We start from the raw sequence: 20,310 nt of genomic DNA on the forward strand, positions 1-20,310 counted from the left end.
GATGTTTAAAAATAAAAATGTTCAATTTAATGTAAAAAAGAACTACCTAAAAATGTTACGATAATTTAAAGTCACACTCTGATCAACTTTCAATTTATTGTAAAATTGTTCAGTGGTCTTTAAATTGTGATTATTATTTCTTAGCCTACATAAAAATAAAAACATTTGTCGTTTTCTATGACATAGTTTCTGCAGAGCGGCAGGAGTTCATCAGAAATTCACCTCTGAGTTGTGGGCGGGACCGTTGGTGCAGAGTAGGCCTATGCTTAATTCCCATAATCCCTTTTACACCCTCTCCCACTGTCTCACAGCCCCTCACAGCCCCCAACTTAACATTACCAGTGCAACAAAAATTGCAAGCAATATTGGAGCTACCCAGCCGCACAGTTTGGAGCAGGAGGGCAGCTCAGACGACATAAACAGAGATTTAAATGGATGTAGTCGTCTACAAGTGGAAACATCAGAGCAGGGAGCTTGTGGCCTGCTGATTGTAATTTGTAATTTGTACAACTACAAGCCTTTTCAGACGGTATTTTTTTCTTATTCACAATGATTTGAATAAAGAAATACTCAGAAACGCAATTTTAATTTTAATTTTCTTCATATCTGTCCTCCATCATCAGAAAAAAAAAACGATTTAATCTTTGGAGTGGGACTTTAACTTACATATTACATAGCAACAATTTGTAAAAATAAATACATAAATAAATAAATAAAATAAAAACATAAAGAGAATTGATAATTATTTATCAGCGCAACAAAGTAAGGCTTACTCCTCGGACGTCCATGAGAATAAAAGAGAAACAGAAAGTGAAAGAATTGTTTTTTAACCATTTTAAAAGAAAAAAAGGTGTGTTTCCAAAATTCAAAAATATATTTTGATTTCTTATCTGCTTTGTAGATTAAGAGCCACTCCAATGAAAAGTATGTTTTGGCTAAAAACGGTGTAATCATAACAGAAAGACCACTGGGAACACTTTTACAATCACCAAAAGATGATCAAGGTGGGACTTCAAGTGCATGTTGACAACATTTTTAAATTCAACGAAAAACCTGGTTTCTTTGGCAGTAATGGTATGTGCACATACCAAAAAAACAGAAACCAACAACATTAAATTCAATTGAACTAAGAATGTCAGGAACAACTGGAGGTAGACCTAAATGCAGGAGCACACAACTGTTGGTGGTGGAAACACTTCCCTCTGTGTTGACCTCTGATTGCATGTTTTTCTTTATACTGCTGGAAGAGAATGACGCTGTGGTTTCATTCTACGTTGCAGCTGGATTTACGTTTACTCAGCAATTGCCAAAGAGTTTCCGGTGTGTCCTGTTTGAGAACACTGCAACAGCTGTTTTGGTACAGTTCGTTTTCTTCCCCATTTTCTTACATCCATACTGAAACTCAGTCACTCCCCCCTCTGGCTAAAAACAGGCTTTAAAAAAAACTTAAAATCATCAAAGTATGAAGCAGTCTGACTGGTTTGCATCTTTTCCTTATCTTTTCAGCTAATTCACTTAGAAGCATTATTACATTAATGTAATGGGAAAGATATTAAACTTTCATAGCATTGTCATAAGAGGATTCAGAGGAAAAGCTTCTCCTACACGTTTTATATCTTATTTACATGGAAAAAAGATTCTTTGAAGAAAGTCGTGATAGTGCTATCTTAATTTGAAACACTCGTTCCCAGCATAATGACTCATAAAGATGAAACACGGGATTATAAATAAACATGGAGGTTGAAAAATATGATCACAAAACACAAGATGCTACTTGCAAAGAGGAGTTCATACAACTAAGCAGATGACAAAAATTACAAAAGGTGCAGATACTACTCATCTTTTAATCAGTTACATCTTAACAGGACTGCTGGTTCTCAAAATAATTTCAAATGTGAATGAGGTGTTCAGTCAATTTCTGAAGGCTCTTACTGTCATTCTGGAAACTCCAGGAACCATGAATAAACCTACAGTCTCAGCATAAAAGAGCTTTAGAGGTTTGAGGTCTTCATGGCATGAATATATTCAGTCACATCTTTCTGGGTTAAATGTCTTTCATAGTCTATTCTAAATTTAATTCTGGATTTTACTGTAAGAGTGGTGGTGGTCAACCCAAAAGAATGTAAATGAAGGTTTTTTTCCTCACTCTAAGAGCGATGCTTGAATTTTAACAATGTCACATTCTGTTGCTGGAAGATAAAGAAAAAAACTGCTATTTTTAACCTAAACAACATTATCATAAGCAAAAAACAAAATAGTTTTTATAGTAATGCAGAATACCCAAAAAATGCATTCTAAAGGAAGATAAATGGGCAAACTATTGGGGCTTTGTAGTTCAACATTCACAAGATAGAAGGCATGCTGGAGCATCATTTGAAATTTTTCCAAGTCATGTAAATGAAAAATAAATCCATAAAACAAAAAATAAAATCTGATCTTTAGTCAAGTTTACAAGGGAATAGCTTGCCTAGTCAAACTTAATCAGACAGATGACTCACATGCTTTAAAGCAGGGTGTCCAGACCTGCCAGATGGTTTGATCCGGCCCACTCATGAAGAGTACAAATTAAAAGAACGTTTTTAAAAAAATACAATAAAACGCACATTTATAGTCTATTCCTGTGGCGAGTTATGATTTTTTAAAGAAATAACCGATATGTGCAATTCTGCCACTAGGGGGAGCAAAGGAAAAACAAACAGGTGAATCAGCTTATCTCTCCACATGCCAAAAGCAAATACATACAACTCTGCATCTGGGTAAACTGCAGTTTGGTTCCCCACGAGCCTCACCGCTGTTACATTGCTATAAGAATGATCAGTAGTGACACCCTAATGACCAACATGTCAAAAAGATAAAAATGTTGAAGTGAAGTGCTTATCTTTCCAGGAAAAATGGAAAGAGTTGTATTTGTTAACAGAGCTGCATGCAAAACCCGCATGCTTGTATGTCATCAACAGGTCTCAGTGCTCGAAGAATATAACATTCAGCACCACTACGAGACTCACCATAAAGAAAAGTTTCACCATTTGGAGTTAGGAAAAGAGAAGATTTAGAAACCATTGGCTGGACTGAAGAACAACCGTCTGCATTTACTGCAGCCGTGACTCAGTGATGGAGCAGTGACAGACACCCTTTTGCAAACAAGTTGGAGCAAACATCCAAACCATTTTCAGATGATGAATTATTGAAAAAATGCTGAAAGCTGCAGAAGTCTTGTGCCCCAAAAAGCAATCGACCTTTGCCAACATAAATCTGTCAGGGATTATGATTGCAGATACAACATCTCTGAGGAGACTTGGCCGCCGAATGAAGAAATCCAGTCATTCATTGCATTTTTGGGCTATAATGATGAAAGCACCAACATCACAGTTATATACAACTGTGCCTATTAACTATAGGTGTTGAAGGGACGTCACGGCAGAGTTTCTGGAGTTGATGGACACAACAACAGCTGATGACATAGTCAGCTCTCTAGTTACTGAACTGGACAATGTTAGAGCGAACTGATCACTGATGTCAGTCTGGTCACTGATGGCGCCCCTTCAAAGGTCAGGAAGAAGTCAGGTGTTGCTACAAAATTCAGACAAAAACCAGGAAAGGATTCTTGGACATTTCATTGTGTTTTGGACACTTTAATGACAGTAAATGTGTTTCTGCACAGGATCTGAATCCTGATATTGATGGACGGGTGAAGTTTCAGGAGAGAAAGGAGGTTAACTCCAAATTCTTATGTTTACAAATAATAATAAATATAATCATTCATCTTCTTCTGTTTATCCCTTTCGGGGGCTGCCGGAGCCTATCCCAGCCATTTATGGGTGAAGGCAGGGGACAACCTGGACAGGTCGCCAGTCTGTCACAGGGCCACAATCACACATCCATTCACTCTCACATTCACACCTATGGACAATTTAGATTAACCAATTAACCTATGAAGCGTGTTTTTGGACGGTGGGAGGAAGCCAGAGAACCCGGAGAGAAACCACACATGCACAGGGAGAACATGCAAACTCCACACAGAAAGGTCCCCCATTGTTGTTCTGTTTCAGGTCCCCCAGCCGGGACTTGAACCAGGGGCTTTTTCTTGCTAACCACTGCTCCACAGTGCAGCTAATAATAATTATAATAATAATAAAAATAATCATGCATAATGCATTAGATTTATCTGCGCTTTTCCAGACACTCAGTTCTTACTCAAGTTCTTACAGTGTGTCCATTATTCATTAATACTTGAAGATGGTAACTACTGATGTTGCCACAGCTGCCCTGGGGCAGAATGACAGAGGCGTGGCTGCTGGTACGGCCCCTCTGACCATCACCGGGAGATTCAAGCACATATACACCAGTCACACATGTCTACAAGTTTCATTTGGTTTAATTTTACATTGATTTGCAAATTTACGTTTTAGGCAGGGTGTTTCATTTTTTCCGTAGCCCCTCTTGAGTTTAGTATCAGGATTGCTTCAGTGTCACATGTAAAAATTCAGCCTGTATAGAATTGAATAAACTAATATTTCAATATTTTTCTAAAAGTGAAATGCATTTTATTTGAGATCCATTGGCCTCTGTGAATGAATGTGTCAAAATAAGTGATTAGGCTACAATGTTGGTTGAGGCATTTTTCCAACTGAAAAAGCGAAACAAAAGCAAAGAATAGTGAAAGCAAACAACAATTGAGGTGTTTAAAACCAAAGTAGACTTAAAGAGTATATGTGTGTGTGCACATGAGTGTTTGTCTACGTGTGTGGATATGAGATCATGTTTGTTGGAGGCATTTTAAAATAACAGCAAAAATCCCCTCCTGCCCCCTAAATTCAAACTTCCCCTTAGCATGAGTCAGCAGCTGTCAGACACAGCTGAAGAACTGGTGTTGCTCTGAAAATATTGGTCTCCAGGATGTTGGATGTTTTCAATGTTGTGAATAGTAAACAGACGTCAGACATTATCGCATTGTGCAAGGTCTTTGCTTAACTAGCAGCTACTGACGCAGCACTCGCAAAGCATTTACTTTGAAAGAGCTCTTTTGCAGCACAAGTCCCCATCTATGTACATCCATTCATTCAATTATTCATATTCATATATCAATACTGCTTATTCTAAAGCTTTTTAAGAGCATCACAGTATTTTTTGTGCCTTTAAATCCAATGAGAAGGGGGTGGGCTTCTGGAGCCACAGGATTAGAAAGATTCACAATATCCCCAAAAGTTTAAGGGGACATTTTTCTCAGCAGTTCCTCACCCTGGGTATCTGCAATAAGACTTTAAAGTACCACCTGGGGGGGTCAGTAGTGATGATTTATAGAGTTATGTAAGCAATGCATTTATTTTAAAACACCTTTCAAATCTCTCATGGACAGTTTTTAGATGGAAATCAGATTTAAATACATTTTTAGTAAATGTAAACAGGAAGTGATTACCTTGATTACAAAGAGCTGTGAGTTTTCGAGTACCAGATCCGTTTGTTGTCAAGAAACAAAAGCTGGCAGCAGAAATCAAGAATAAAAATAATGGCAGAATTGTGAAATTAAATTAAAGAGAAAGATCCTCACGTAAGAAAAGCAACGAAATGGTTAAAAGGTACTCCAGATGAGCCTTCCACATCACTGATTTTTTTCCAGCTCCACTTTAAGACTTAATAAAGTAAATATAAGGTGTTCCCTCAATACATCGCAATAGACATTTTGAGATCATGCTGGGTTTTTTCAGTGAAATTTTGCTTGTTTAGTTGTTTTTACAGTGCTCTTTGTTCCGCGCCCTGGTTGGCTGAAGATCTTGTCAATCAATCTCCTCTCTCCCACGACTCCTGCACCTTCAGTTTGCCTTATTAAATCTTTGATCCCAAGCAAATTTTTGTTTTCCTTCTCCTGTAATTTTTTCAGCAAAAGTTTGAACTTTGAGAATTCAAACATGCGAAACAAAAAGGGAAAATGTTCATGTCTGTCTGAGAAAAGTGTATAAAATGTGTGGTGAGAAGTTTCACAGCCTTAAACCTTGTGCTATATGGGGTCAAGATGACCCGATGCCTACATTGACGTGTTCTCCCTACCATGACAACGATGGATAAAGGTGAAGAGGATTTCATGTAATCCAGTGAAGACCACAAATCAGTGAAGAAAAAAGGTTCAGAGCACTGTCTAGTGGGTCTGGATGACCCAACTCCCAATGTTAAAGTGTCTAGGATAGAACAAGGGTTAAACATCTTTCACTCATTGCAGGTTATTTTTAGAATGTTATCCCCTCAAAAACAAAGAGAGAACACTGTTATAGAACATGTCAGTTGGTTTTGCTTGCCTCAACATGTAAGTAACTACTGTAGCTTTACCTATTGTTTAGTGGTGTTTGTATTGTTTCCTTGCCTAACTTGAACATACTACCACAGCGTTTTCCTTACTGACTTTATGACAAATTTCAAAAGGACCCTGCCGGCCTTTGAGATCCAACCAAGAACATTGCTTCTCTGTGGTTTCAGGAGAACCTGTTTTTTAACATCAGTTTAAAACTCCTTGAAAATTGAACTTCCATCTTTTTTTGGTTTTTATAATCATGAATATGTAGTTTTCCCACTCAGAAATACAAGAAATGGCCATAAAGGAAAACTAAAGGACAGGTTTTATGAATTGATGTTTTATTTTGTGAATTAGGACTGAGTGTAATCCATTGTTATTTAATTTAAATTTAAGTAAAAATGCTGTTGCCTCTGAAGTAAACAAGTTTTCTTCAATTATTCCACAACTGTGGTACAGAGAAATAAAACCAGATGTTTGTAATTATCGCTAGGCATTGCATGGCGGTTTTCTTGAAAGAACCAAAGAAAGAAAGCTCTTGTTGGAAAAAAAACTACAAAAAACAGGAAAAGTTTCTCCTCAGAATTATTGTTATAATTTCAGATTGATCCTATATGTTGAATTCCTTTCTAGGTAACTTTATCAATACTCAAAAATATGTTCTTCCTGTGGTTTGTAGTGTCTGGTCTGTGACTAAACGCTCTGCTCTTCTGCATCATCTTTGGTTGGAACTGATGGTGGAAGACCCAAAATGCAGGAGACCAAGCTTGGTGACAGGAAATAAAACATTTAATAAACAAACTGAAACATGACAAAACTATGGGAGGAAACAAACCAGTTATAAAACAGAGCAGATGACCTGACAAGGATGAACAGAAACCAAGACACTTAAATAGGCTGAGGGCAATTAACTGAACTGAAGACAGCTGTGGATCATCAACCTGAAACTGGAGTGAATTAAAAAAGGAAACCAAAAACATGACCAAGAAAACCAAACCACTGAATCCTTACAGGAGTTTATCGTTTAGAATTTTTGCAATCCAGGAAAAATGAATCACATTAGAGTAAAAAAAAGTAGCGCATGACCTCCTGAATTCAAACAAACTGCTCCAAATTATCTGCAAAGGAACCCAAATCATAATGGGAGGTGATATGTCAAAATCTGTGTTGGATAGGCAAACATGTCTTTTTTTCTGGGGGATTGCATGTGTCATAAAAGTATGTTAACCTAAAATAAAACACAGAAAACACAAGACTATCATGGGGTCGAGAGCACATCCTGTTTCTTCATTTCATTGTTTTTTTTTCTTTTGTTTTGATGTTGAATCATCTGGATTTAAAATCTTCTTTCTTGAAATGTTAAAGTGGCTTCAGCAGTCCTTTTTTCTGTCTCTGAAAATGTAAAAGAACATTTTAAGGGATATTCACAAAAAGAACAAAGGTTAAGAGTGGAGGTAACATTTTTAAAGAGTTCCCAGAAAGAGAGTTGTAACAAGAGTAAATCTTTCGAAAAACAAATTCATCAAGATCAATTTTATCAAAGGTGATAAATGTTATCAAAGTTTGGTTTCCTCAAACCAGACAAAAATGTACAGACTCAAGTGTATTCCCACACATGGAGGGGGAAGTGGCTAGGGGCTTTTTCCTGAGTCACCAGGTTCTTTGAAAAAAAAAAGTCCACCAAAACAATATAAATACAGCTGAGAGCATCTGGCAATCATTGACAAGTTTGGACAACTTTGTGTCGACAACAATGACAGCTTTTCTGTTGCTCCTGCTGCTGGCCGGTCATACCTTTGCCCTCCCTCTGCAAACAGGAGACTTTTCTTCCAGCAGCTCCACAGAAATAGACGATTACCTTTTAGCCGAGGTGAGAACTGATGACTTACTCTCTTTTTTTTTTATCCTTGGAAAGATGCTTTACATTTGCATTTCTCGTACTTGTCTTGTTTTAAGGCAGGAGGAGTAAATCATGTGACTATTTTTGTTTTATTTCAACCAGAAATACCTTCGACAGCTCTATGGTCTCTCACCTGGCCTCCAAGGTCGAAGGGCAGCATCTGGAGCCTTTCAGACAAAGATCAGGGAAATGCAAACATTCTTCAAACTCAAGGTGAACCACATCGAAAAAACAAACTGAGCGCCATATTCTTTTTCTTTGGTCACAATAGGACACCAAAAAAAGTCACAATGATAAATATTGGATGAATTTATATGTCCTTTTGTCTGGTTATGTATTTTTTGTGCTATCTGTTGTAAAGGTGACAGGGAATCTAGATGAAAAAACCTTAGACCTAATGAAGCAGCCCAGATGTGGTGTCCCAGATATTGGGGAGTACAATCACTTTCCTCAACGCCTGAAATGGAAGCACAATGATCTCACATTCAGGTATGATTCCAGTACTAGTACACTTCTGTGGTGACAATAATATCTGAGAGAGGACTCACCTACAAATCTGATATTCTACAGGATAACAAATTATACTCCAGATCTAAAGAGTTCTGATGTAGACAGAATAATCCGTCAAGCTCTGAACGTCTGGTCTGCTGTCACTCCCTTGACTTTCCGGAAACTGCATGATGGCACAGCTGATATCATGATCAGCTTTGGGTCAAGAGGTACAAAGGCAGCAGACTTCTATTGAAGTAGTTTGAAAATAGCACAGTGTAAACCAAAGTTTTTGAAGATTTAAAAACTTTTCTGGTCTCTACTTTGAAGAACATGGAGACTTTAACCCGTTTGATGGGCCAGATGGCCTATTGGCACATGCCTACCCACCTGGCGCTGGGATTGGTGGAGACGTTCATTTTGATGAAGATGAAAACTGGACCAAAGATTCATCAGGTGAGAATCATCATTATCGAAAGACTAATTTTTCATTTTTAAGATGACCAAATCCAAACTTGTGTTATTCCCTGCAGCTTATAACCTGTTCATAGTAGCAGCCCATGAACTGGGCCATGCACTTGGGATGTCCCATTCATCCGACCCAGGGGCCTTGATGTATGCAGCATATTCTTACAGTGAAGGGTTTCCCTTGGCTGAAGATGACATTGACGGCATTCAAGATCTGTATGGTGAGCACATTTATGAAAATGTCTTTAAATTTGTAATCTGGGCATGGATAGTGTTCGTCAAAGGCTTTTCTTTTCATTAAAAGTTGTTTAAGAGAGACAAACCAATGTCTGCTGTCAATTACAGGTCCCAACCCCAACGGCAAGAAGGTGAAGCCAAAGCCTGATGCACCAAAACGATGTGATCCAGAGCTGAGCTTAGATGCAGTCACAGATCTTAGAGGAGAAACTTATATCTTTAAAGACAGGTACAGCACAATAACTCTATATATCATATAACCTGATCACTTTACAGGAACATCCCTTAAAGCTTTAGACACATTTGCCCTTATGGATCGATACAGGCTGCCTGGGGGCAAAAAATGGACAAACTTGTGACAGACATCCAGGAAAAAGCAGAGTCATAGACCGCTCGGTGAGCCCATGGGACAAAAATGTTCATGCTCATTTTTTCAGTGAACATGCTGTAGGTGACAGGTTGTAGCAAACACATAGAGTACAGAGTGAAGTAAGGGAGACGCAAGCAAGTGGAATGTATTTTCCAACCTCTTTAATCCTGCACACAGTGCAAGAGGCCCATAAGTGCTGTTCATGTAACTCCTTGGTGAAGCATGACTGTAAAGCTACCTTCACACTGCAGAGCATTAATATGTGTTTCAGGCTTTAGCTCATTATTGGACACGTGTCACATTCCCGGTGTGTCTGTAGCTTTAGACTTCAGAGGAAATCCAGCATATTTACCTCTAGTTTAATTTTTTTGCTCAATTGTAATGTCTGGTAAATTAGGTTGGAACTGAAAAAAGATGCCTTAAAATCACAGGACAAAGTTGAAAAGAGGAATAAATTACTCCAACCACAAATACCTAACAGCTTAAAGTCCCACTCTGATTATCTTAAGATCTATCCTAAAAGCGTTCCTAGTAGTCTTTTAATTATGATTATGCCAGTTTTAGGCCAAATAAAAAAACCTGTGTTGTTTTCTAGGGCAGTGTTTGACTGCATCACCCTTACGTCACGAGTGTGTGCAACTTACATTAGCCCTGCAGTCACTTTACAATACACACAGGCGACAATGGTACGTTCCATTGTCATGACGTCCGTTAGGTGGCCGAACGAGCCTCAAGCTAACTGCAAGAGACTGCAAGCTCCACATAAAATGCCGCCGCTGCTGTCTATGACCATCCAGGAGCTCAGATAACCCAAAAACCAGCAGCACCCGTACGGATCTGTGACTAAGGCTTAAGATCTTAATAATCACACAGGAGTTTAAGTCTTTGAACTATGGCTGTGTCCGAATTCCCACCCTAACCCCTAACTACTAAAAAACTATATAGTGTGGCCCCATGTAGTGCCCTGAATTTTAAAAGCAATCTGGACACCATGCTCACTACTGTATTTTTTTTTTTTACAGTGGATATGACGTCATCGATTTTACGAAGTTAAAAGCTATATGATATGAGCATTATACCCATGATTATTTATGAGTCCACTGTATTTTGAAGATAAAAACGTTAATGGTTTATCAAAAAAATACATTTTTTTGGCAAAAATTGTTCTGACACAATGCATTGTGGTCTATATTTGCTGATCAAGTGAGCATAGATGCACACTGGTTTTTCAGAGACTTCTGGGTAATTTCTAGGGCACTTGATTTTGGAATTGTAGATTCGGACAGCACTCCAACTTGTGAACGCTCTATATAGTGCACTATATAGGGGTTAGAGTGGTAAATAGGACACAGCCTATGTTTTAATCTTAATGCTCAAGATGTTTTTACCCTTCAGTCTTTTGGTGGATCCGCGGTGATTGTAAAATCCTCAAGACTGAATCTCTCTTTGTTTGATGCCATTCTGCCTTTTTCTCAGATTCTACTGGCGCCTTCATCCTCAGTTTTCAGAACCTCAGCAGAGCCTGATCAAGTCCACTTGGCCTTTTCTACCCAACAAGGTGGACGCAGCGTACGAAAACACAGAGAAGGATTTAGTGATCATGTTTAGAGGTGAGCACATCTCTGCCTCTGGTTTTCTTTTGATTATTAAGAATACGATTCAAAAACTCTGTTCTTAACAGGGATCCGAATGTGGGCTTTGAATGGATACAACCTTGTGAATGGATACCCAAAGTACATACACAAACTGGGTCTTCCCAAAAGAATAAGGAAGATTGATGCAGCTGTGTACATCAGAGACACCGGGAAGACTCTGCTCTTCAGTGATGAAGAGTATTGGAGGTGAATTGGACACAAGACATATAAGATTTGAATGTGCAATCTTGGGAAACAGGATACACCTTTTTCCACATTGATTTCTGTATTTTAATGTTTCGTTTATTTGTGACTTCTAGTTATAACGAAGCAGAAAGTACCATGGACACCGGCTACCCAAGATCCATAGAGAGAGACTTTCCAGGCATCGGTGATGAGGTCGATGCTGCTGCTTACCGCTCTGGTATTCTTGAAACTGTTAAACACTCACAGATTCACCACTAGATGTCTCTAAATACCAAACCTTCAATGTATAGAAAGATTTTTTTCCTTCTGAGCAGTGGAGGCTGCTATTGATTGTTCCTCTTTGTTTTTCTTTCAGGGTACCTGTATTTGTTTCATGAACACCTGCAATATGAGTACAGCTACATCTCAAGGAAGGTCGTTCGAGTCATGAGAGCCAACTCCATCCTTGAATGCTCATAGGAATGCCGCCATCAATTACAAATATATAGCGGGCTATATGCTAACACACTGTGAGGAATGAGACATCGCAGTGAAACGAAATGCAATTCAGTGCAGAGAAGAAGAAAGTCGTCCAAAAGAAAAGAAGAAGAAAATGTCAATTATTGCTGGTGCTGCTGGATAAACAGTACAAAAATATGATAAATAGATTTTATTATTATTATTTATTATTTAACACTCATGTGTTCTGATTTTTTTTGTCTATTTCATTTGTCTTTTTAATTGTCAAAAAAGGATGAACGACATTCTAAGAACAATGCTGCCTTCTTGTGGTCTCACCACACACAAACGGATAATTTTGGAAAATTTGATATCAACTAGAAAATATTGTTGTAAGGAAATTTGAAATGAAAAACACCCCATGTACCCAGAATTATTGGAGCATATTTTATTTCATGATGATTTTGGTTTCAGCACTGGAGCGCTGTATTAAACAGCTACTTGGATTGTCTGAAACCACATGGAAATGGTTGATTAAATTGGGTTTCTCCACAATTCTGTCTATGATTCTTGAACAGATTATTGTTTTTATTGATATTTGTTTATGTGCAGGAAATTTAGAGACCTCACTTAAAAAAATGCATCAGCTTAAAATAGTACACATACAAGCAACCTTTACGAAATTCAAGGACACTGTACAGAAGCAGAATACCCCTTGTGCTAGCCTATGGGGTCCAGATGACCCGATCCTTACATTGACGTGTTCTCCCTACCATGACAAAGGTGGATAAAGGTGGAAAGATTTCATGTAATCCACGGACACCAGTGAAGATCACAAATCATTGAAGAAAAAAGGTTCAGAGCACTGTCTAATGAGTCTAGATGACCCAACTCCCAACGTTAAAGTGACTAGGATAGCACAAGGGGTAAATAGCACTGCATTCAACTCAATCAAACACATTATGTGACGATCCAAGGTGTGAGAAGTAGCTGCTCGCTTTTGTCACCAGAGAGCGCTCTTGTCAAACATTTGAGTAGGCATCGAAGACAAATAAAGGTCCTTGAAATAAATGTAAATAAAAGCGAAATTATTCAACATTATGATAATATTTCACTGTGATCAAAGCAGTGGGTTTCAGTCCAAATACAGTCTGTACTTTATAGCATGAAGACTGTAAGGGTATTCTAAAAAAACAGAACCAACAGAGAAAATCTAGACTTAATCACTTTAACAGAAAGGGTTGATCCTTTTGAGATCTGTTATGCAACATCAAATATGTTTTACTAAACAGCCTTCTGGGCCATGAACCATAATCCAGACGCCCAGTCATGTGGATGCAATTACAGCCAAGCAGTCCTCTTATCTTCTCTAAACAGAAAGGACGGAGAGTGTGCTGCATCACCCTGTGTTCCTCTTCAGGTTAACTCCAACAAAATTGTCTTTCAAAGATCACAGTTGTCTATTTTTGCATCAGACAGTCCTTTTCGAGTCTTATCTAATTGGCAGATAGAATATTATAAAGGTTATAAGCAAAATAGCTTTAAAACCAGCTAAAGAGAGCAATAACTGTTTTTGGTTTGTTGTGTGCAAACTTTTGTTTGCACACAACAAACAAAACAGGATCCACTCATGAGTTTACCCTTCAAATGTACTAAACTTCTGTTTCTTTGTAACTGTGTGTCTATATAGAAGACTGAGAAGGCATCTTTGAGAACACACTGTGCAGTCACGGTGCTTGGGTGTTTTTTGATCTTTTGGTGAGATTAACAAGAGTTTCCTGTCTCTTATTTTTCACAGTCATGCACTTCCTTCCTGATCATTTGCACACACACATGGGTCTAGTTTTCCATACCTGAGTTCTAAATATTTTTCTTTTTTGCATTTTTTAAAAATGTATTTCGCTTTTAAAGACTCACTCTACGAAAATCAGGTTTTGAACATGTTCTGACAACATTTTTCCGATGATGAAGGACAGGTATGAAGAAAATTAAGCTTCAAATTGCATTTCAGAGTATTTCATTATTTAAATTGTTGTGAATCAGGAGCAGACAAAAAAAATGCAGTCTAAAAAAGATTGTTAATATGATGTAAAAAATACACTGGGTGAGCCTCAAGCTCCCTGCTCCGCTCCATTCTGATGCATCCACCTGCAGACAAATAGATCCATGAGCGTATTTGTTTTCCTCGTCTGAGCTGGAATCTGGATCTAAACTGTACGGAGGGATAGCTACAATACTGCTTAATATTTTCGTTGTACTGGTTATTTTAGGTTGAGTGCGTGAGGGACTGTAAACTAGCAGGAGAGTGCAAGAAACAGGGATCTCTCGGCAATAAGGAGGGAAAGTGGTGGCGGGGTCGCATTGTGCCAACGGTCCCGCCCACAACTCAAAGTGTGCATTGCCAATAACCTCCTGCTGCTCTGCAGAAGCCATTTCCTAGAAAACAACACAGGTTTTTGGATTTTTGGCTAAAAATGTCATAATCATAGTTAAAAAACCACTGGGAACACAGAGTGGGACTTTAAGCTGTTTGGTATTTGTGGATGGAGTAATTTATTTCTCTTTTCAAGTTTGTCCTGTGATTATATCCCTTGTGCTATCTCAGATGACCCCCCCCCCCCCCCCCTTACTTTGACGGGTTCTCCCTACCATGACAAAGGTGGATAAAGGTGGAAAGATGCCATGGAATCCATGGACACCAGTGAAGATCACAAATCAGTGAAGAAAAAAGGTTCAGAGCACTGTCTAGTGGGTCTAGATGACCCCACTCCCAATGGTAAAGTGCCTAGGATAGCACAAGGGTTGAGGCATCTTTTTTTAGTTGCAACCTAATTTACCAGGCATTATAATTGAGAAAAAATTTTTAAACTAGAGGTAAATATGCTGTATTTCCTCTAAAGTCTAAAGCTACGGACACACCGGGAATGTGATACGTGTACATTAATGAGCTAAAGGCGCATTCTTGAACATGCATTTAGCTCCCAGTGTTCACACTGGATGAACAGGGAGGGGCTTCTTCTTCTTTTCTTTTTCTACTGTTTGCCAGCGCATGCCTGCCACCTACAGTTGGAAAAGGGTTTGTGTGAAATGTCGTAGCGGTGCAAATGTCTAAATTTTCCCTCGATGATCAGTTTTCAAACGGTTGATAGGTCTTTGAATTAAAAGATTTGCCATCCATACATCACTACCAAATCTGAGGCCCTGATTCTTCACAGTTTGGTGCGGGTTAACTTTAATGCGCTCTCATAGGCTACACGTTTTGTACATAGAACCATTGAACGCAGTTGTACAAATTTGCGTTTTGAACCCAGAAGGCCGAAACGCTCGTTTACTTAAACTTTTCATTGGAAATCGAGGTTGGTGTGAGCGTAGCTCTACATGCTCGCCCAGCACTACTGGACTAACATAATGAGAGTTTGATTGGTTTTGACTTGGTTTCAATAAACATATAAAACTCTGAACTTATCTGTTCACTTATTTAAATATAACAGTTATTAATAAATAAATAGCAAAGTAAATAAAAAAGTGAACTACTAAGTTGGAGGTTGTTTGGAAAAGACAGAAAACACGGAGAATAAAAGTGTCCTTCCACAGGGAAAAACCTTTCCAGCCAGGAGCTCCTGATGGAAACCAGATGGAGGAGAATAACAGGGTATATCCAGTTTCCTCTGGGAAACTCCCTCCACACTCCCCCAATTCAAGGTGATGCAAGCTTCCCGAGCAGGCTGCATGGGAAGGAGAGTGGTCATTTTACAAAAGGCACTCTTTGCAACATGAGTGCAAAAGCACATTGTTGGAGTTTTACTGCCATTGTTTGACTGGGTTTGTCTGTAACGCTGTGTTGACAAATTCCGCTTTGAGAGGTTTTAACTGTGTGTGTGCTTTTGAAGAAATAATCCTGGTATCACAGTGTTTACCTGATTCTTGTAGCCTCTTCGTGTTTCTCTCCTGGGAATCAATAAAGCCTCTGAATTACTCTTCTTCGATTCTTCAAAACAGAACCAAGTTGCAGATAAAGTGCAAAACTTATCTGGCTACTTTATTCCATGTTAATGATGCTACACGTAACCGTTTATTGTCAAATAATAAGATGTTTCTTTAAAACAACCACTGGGAGCTCGGCCATTTGCATTCACTACATTACCATAAATGTCACTCAACAACAAAAAAATTAGATGTTTTTCAATTAATCTGACCGTTGGTTCTCTTTTCCTTCAGGGGTCGCCCACAGCGAATGAGCTTCCACTGATTGGTTGGGCCTTCCTGACACAACCCTGTATTTTATCCGGGCTGGGGTCCGGCACAGGAGACCCAAACTTGGCCCCCCTGTGGGCACATGGTTCAGCAGGGGACTTTCCCGGGGACCCGCACTGGATGAAGCTCATCCTGCCCCCTGGGAATTGAACCCTGTCTTACACACAGCCGACTGAGCCATCCAGTCTCTTAAAAGTCTTTTGACTTGGGAGCCCAAAGCTATGATGTTATCACTGCAATCATGATTAGTGTCATGGACCTCTGGAGGCTTACTGGTTTAGGTCCTGTGTTTGCCAGGGTCAAACATGGGTGGGATTTGTGCCCAGCAGCGTTCAGTCCATTAGTGGCTGCTTGGGTGTCTATGGACTCACTGACTTCCAGGTATGATTGTGAGACCAGGAGAACAAGATCTCCTTGAAAAACAAACTTGATCCATTGTAGAAATAACAGTTTAAACTGTCATTGCATGTCAAACACACTTTACATTTCATGGGAAACTATCATAGTTGCAGCTCGTGTCTAAGTTTGAAACCAAAATCTCCACCTGGTTTGTGGAAGACAGGTGACTGTGCTGATCATGTGTGACCCCCCCCCCCCCCCCCCTATATGGTGCTGTGGAGGTTCAGGAGAGCACCTCTTTGAGTGACACACTGATCCATCAACTCTGTCTAAAGCAACATCACAGCAAGTGTCTTCACTGGCTGCTGCAGGAAAACCCGTTCTACTAAAGACGCTTTTACATACAAACACCCACAACTCAACTACAGAATAACGAAACTAAACTAACATTGCACAATTCTAAAATCAGACTGTACCCCATGCAAGTGTTTCCTTTTATTGACTAGATATTTTTGACCTGAATTTTTTAATGTATCGTAGATTCTTTTTCAAAGTTATAGTTGTGGCAGGTTCTCGTTACCTCTTTTCTTTTGCTCTACTGTCATGCTCTATTATTTGCTGCTACCTGCGTGTCTGGCGCTGGTCCCGTGTGGATGCCGCCTGCTGATTGAGTGTTCTTGAACCCACGTATAGCGTGTTCTTGAACACGTGCCCAGTGTGTGTGGACCTTGAATGCAGCACAATGCTGCGTTCACACCAAAACGCGATTTGCGCAGCAGAGGGTGCCAGTTTCAATGTAAAGTCCATAGGCGTGTTTTAGAGGAACCAGCACCTCGTCTGGATCGTCGGCGAGACCAGGCGGCTGACGGCGGGGAAAGGCGCCTGAGATTAAGGTGGACACTGAGCTGCAGCGAGGTTGAACTATAACAGGAAGTTGTGGTTGTCCTTAACATTCGGTTGAAATTTAATATGCTTTTCCCCCTTTGTTATGCTTCTTCCATGAGCTATTATATCATTTATATTCTTTTGAGTTTTTGTTTTGTTTTTTTTAACTTGTCCTGTCCGACAGCTGGGTTGACAGATGAGAGCTGAGGGCCTCTTGTGTTGGACATATTTTACTTAAACAAGAGGGGTTATGAATCTTCTGACAAAACAGAGGTATATTTGAATAAACCCCTTTTGTAATTGAGGCCAAACTTTATTCATTTTAATCGTATTTGAAAATCTTTTGTGTTGGACCGGAAGGAAAAGGAAAGAAGGGAAGAAGAGAGAGGGATGTTAGAGAGGGGGGGATAACATAAAAGTTTTTTTATGTTTATCATTATGGTCAGGTTCAGATGTAATACAAACAAGCCTGTCCACACACACACTCAAATGTTATAAACACACCTGCTAGCTGCGAAAATGTCGACATGTCAACATGTACACAATAGTACACAGATAGTGTTCACACACGCATTCTTATGCCTTCAAACCAATTAGTGTGAAACATTTCATTCAAACCTGCAAATTTGTGTAAAGGTGAGCTAAAATCTGTGCTCAATTGAGTGTTTATATTCTTCTAAAATGGATGATGGAATATAAAAAGGAGGGAGAGCGCCCAACCATCCCCACACCAAGACCCCCGCCGCAGTGGCAGCCGGAACCCCCCCAACGCCACACAGCAGCAGAGAGAGAACAACCGCCCCCGGGCGATCACATCCGCCACCCAGGCCAGGGCCAGCAGGACTGCCACGGGGCCCCCAGAGAGCAGGGAGGCATTGGGTCACAGAGAATTCAGCTCCTGCTCAACCAGGAGAGCAGCCCCTCCGCCGTGCAGGGAGGGCCCAACGCAGGGCCCTTTCCCAGAAGAGTGCCCACAGCCCCAGACGAGCACCTCATCACCACCCAGGAGTTCTGGGCACCCCCCCCGCCCCAACCCCAGACATGAGCCAGGACCCCCCAAGGGAGACCCGCCCCAGGCAGCCACCCACCCGGCCCACGGTTGGTCCAGGAGAGAGCAAGGCAGGGGCCGGCCGCCCCCGCCCAGGAGGAGGACACCCAGGGGAAGAAGGGGTCCACAGGAAGTGTTGTAAACATGGCTCGACCAGGCTCGCCCACAGATGGAAATTTGGCGAAGCCCAGTACTCAGGGTCAAGGACCAGAACCCACACCACAGGGACAGGAATACCCCCAGGCTCAGATGTGATGTGATCCCCGGCTCTTGGTCTTGCCAGAGAACTCAGGGATCCCTCTCCCTGTCATGGTTTGGGTTTCTTTGTATTGGTTTTTGCTCTCCGTCTTGTTTCAGTCATGTTTGAGTTCTGTTTCCTGTTTTATTTTGAAAGGTTTCGTGTTTTGTCATGTTAATGAGTTTTACTTCCTTGGTCCCAATCTGCCCTGATCACGATAACCTGTGTCTTGTCAGTCCTGTTTGTATATAAGTATATAAGTCTTGTCTCTGCCTTTCCTCTTGTGCTGGCGGGTAGGGCACTGATGGGACAGTGCCTGATTACTCACAGTGTCCAATCACCCCCCTCCACCCCCCCCCCCCCCACCACCACCACCAAGAGGCCCTAAATGTCTGTAATGCAGTTAAAACTGGCGGGTAGGGCGCTAAAAGGACATCTGCTGCTTGCTGGCAGTGAAGTCCAGGCGCCCCCCCACCACCACCAACACCACCAAGGGTCCTACATAACCGAGAGGGGGGGGCTATTCCAATCATGGGAGGGGGGCCACTGCCAAGTAGCTCCTCCCCCCAAGGTGCAATGCAGGCTGAACACGCTCCCCCCCATCACCCTAATAGGAGATTATGAGGTTATATTCAATAAAATATAAAATATTTTATACTACTTTAATTTTATAATACTTTTATATTCATTTTAATGTTTAATGTATGCAGCCTCCTTCTTTATCAAAAGTTATTTTCTAATTTAATTGTCTTATAATTATGGCCCGCAGCACTCACAGAGTGCAAGGACCATATTGTAACTGCTACGAGGGTCGAACACTCAAAAAGGTCCAAAACGTCAAAAAAACGCGTCAAAACGCCAAAAAATGGGGTCAAAAGTCGCCCAAAGCACACAACGACACGACAATTGTGTAACGCAACAAAAATAAACACACACACGCACAACACCCCCGCACAAACGACAAATTTGTAGTCGCAAAAATGACGACAAAAACACAAAAAAGCCCCAAAAAGTCCTCAAAATACGGGTTTAAAGCCAAAAAGACATGCCCAGCCTATAGTAAAAGACAGGCCGCATTGAAATACATAGGAAATCCTAACCGCAAAAACTTCTATATTGTTTCTGCTTCGTTTCTTATTATTCCCGTTTCTAACGGATCCGTTGATCGCAAATTTGACCCCCGCCACATACCCGAAAACTCACCAAAATTGGAACACACCTAGGATAAATTGAAAATGAATTTTCGGCAAAGAGAACGCCACCCCCCCGAAGTCGATGACATCACAGCGAGCGATCCCGTCAAAAAGATGAATGGGCCGAAAATTGCTTATGGGGCCAAAAAAAAATATTTCAAATTAGAGCAACGAAACCAAAACACGCGTGTTGGAGATATCCCAAAGAAGTTATGAAATCATTATGGGATGGCCACACGACCTACGGCTTGGCGGCCATTTTGTGACGAACTCTATGAAATGGCAATTTTCGTGTTTTTTCACAATATGGGAAAACTACACTTTTGT

At 40.3% G+C, this 20,310-nt stretch overlaps 1 protein-coding gene across 1 annotated transcript; it reads left to right on the forward strand.

Annotated features, from left to right (window-relative positions):
- The first annotated feature begins 7,991 nt into the window (after positions 1-7,991).
- On the forward strand, positions 7,992-12,581 carry mmp13b (matrix metallopeptidase 13b). The gene is made up of 11 exons (XM_004075930.4): positions 7,992-8,153; positions 8,286-8,396; positions 8,545-8,672; positions 8,754-8,902; positions 9,003-9,128; positions 9,206-9,361; positions 9,486-9,606; positions 11,224-11,357; positions 11,429-11,588; positions 11,702-11,805; positions 11,944-12,581. The coding sequence occupies exons 1-11, from the start codon at positions 8,037-8,039 to the stop codon at positions 12,045-12,047; spliced, it is 1,410 nt and encodes a 469-aa protein (XP_004075978.1). The 5' UTR covers positions 7,992-8,036; the 3' UTR covers positions 12,048-12,581.
- Positions 12,582-20,310: the final 7,729 nt, after the last annotated feature.

This window comes from Oryzias latipes, chromosome 13, assembly GCF_053564925.1.
Source record: "Oryzias latipes strain Hd-rR chromosome 13, Olatipes_Hd-rR_3.1".
NCBI lineage: Eukaryota > Metazoa > Chordata > Actinopteri > Beloniformes > Adrianichthyidae > Oryzias > Oryzias latipes.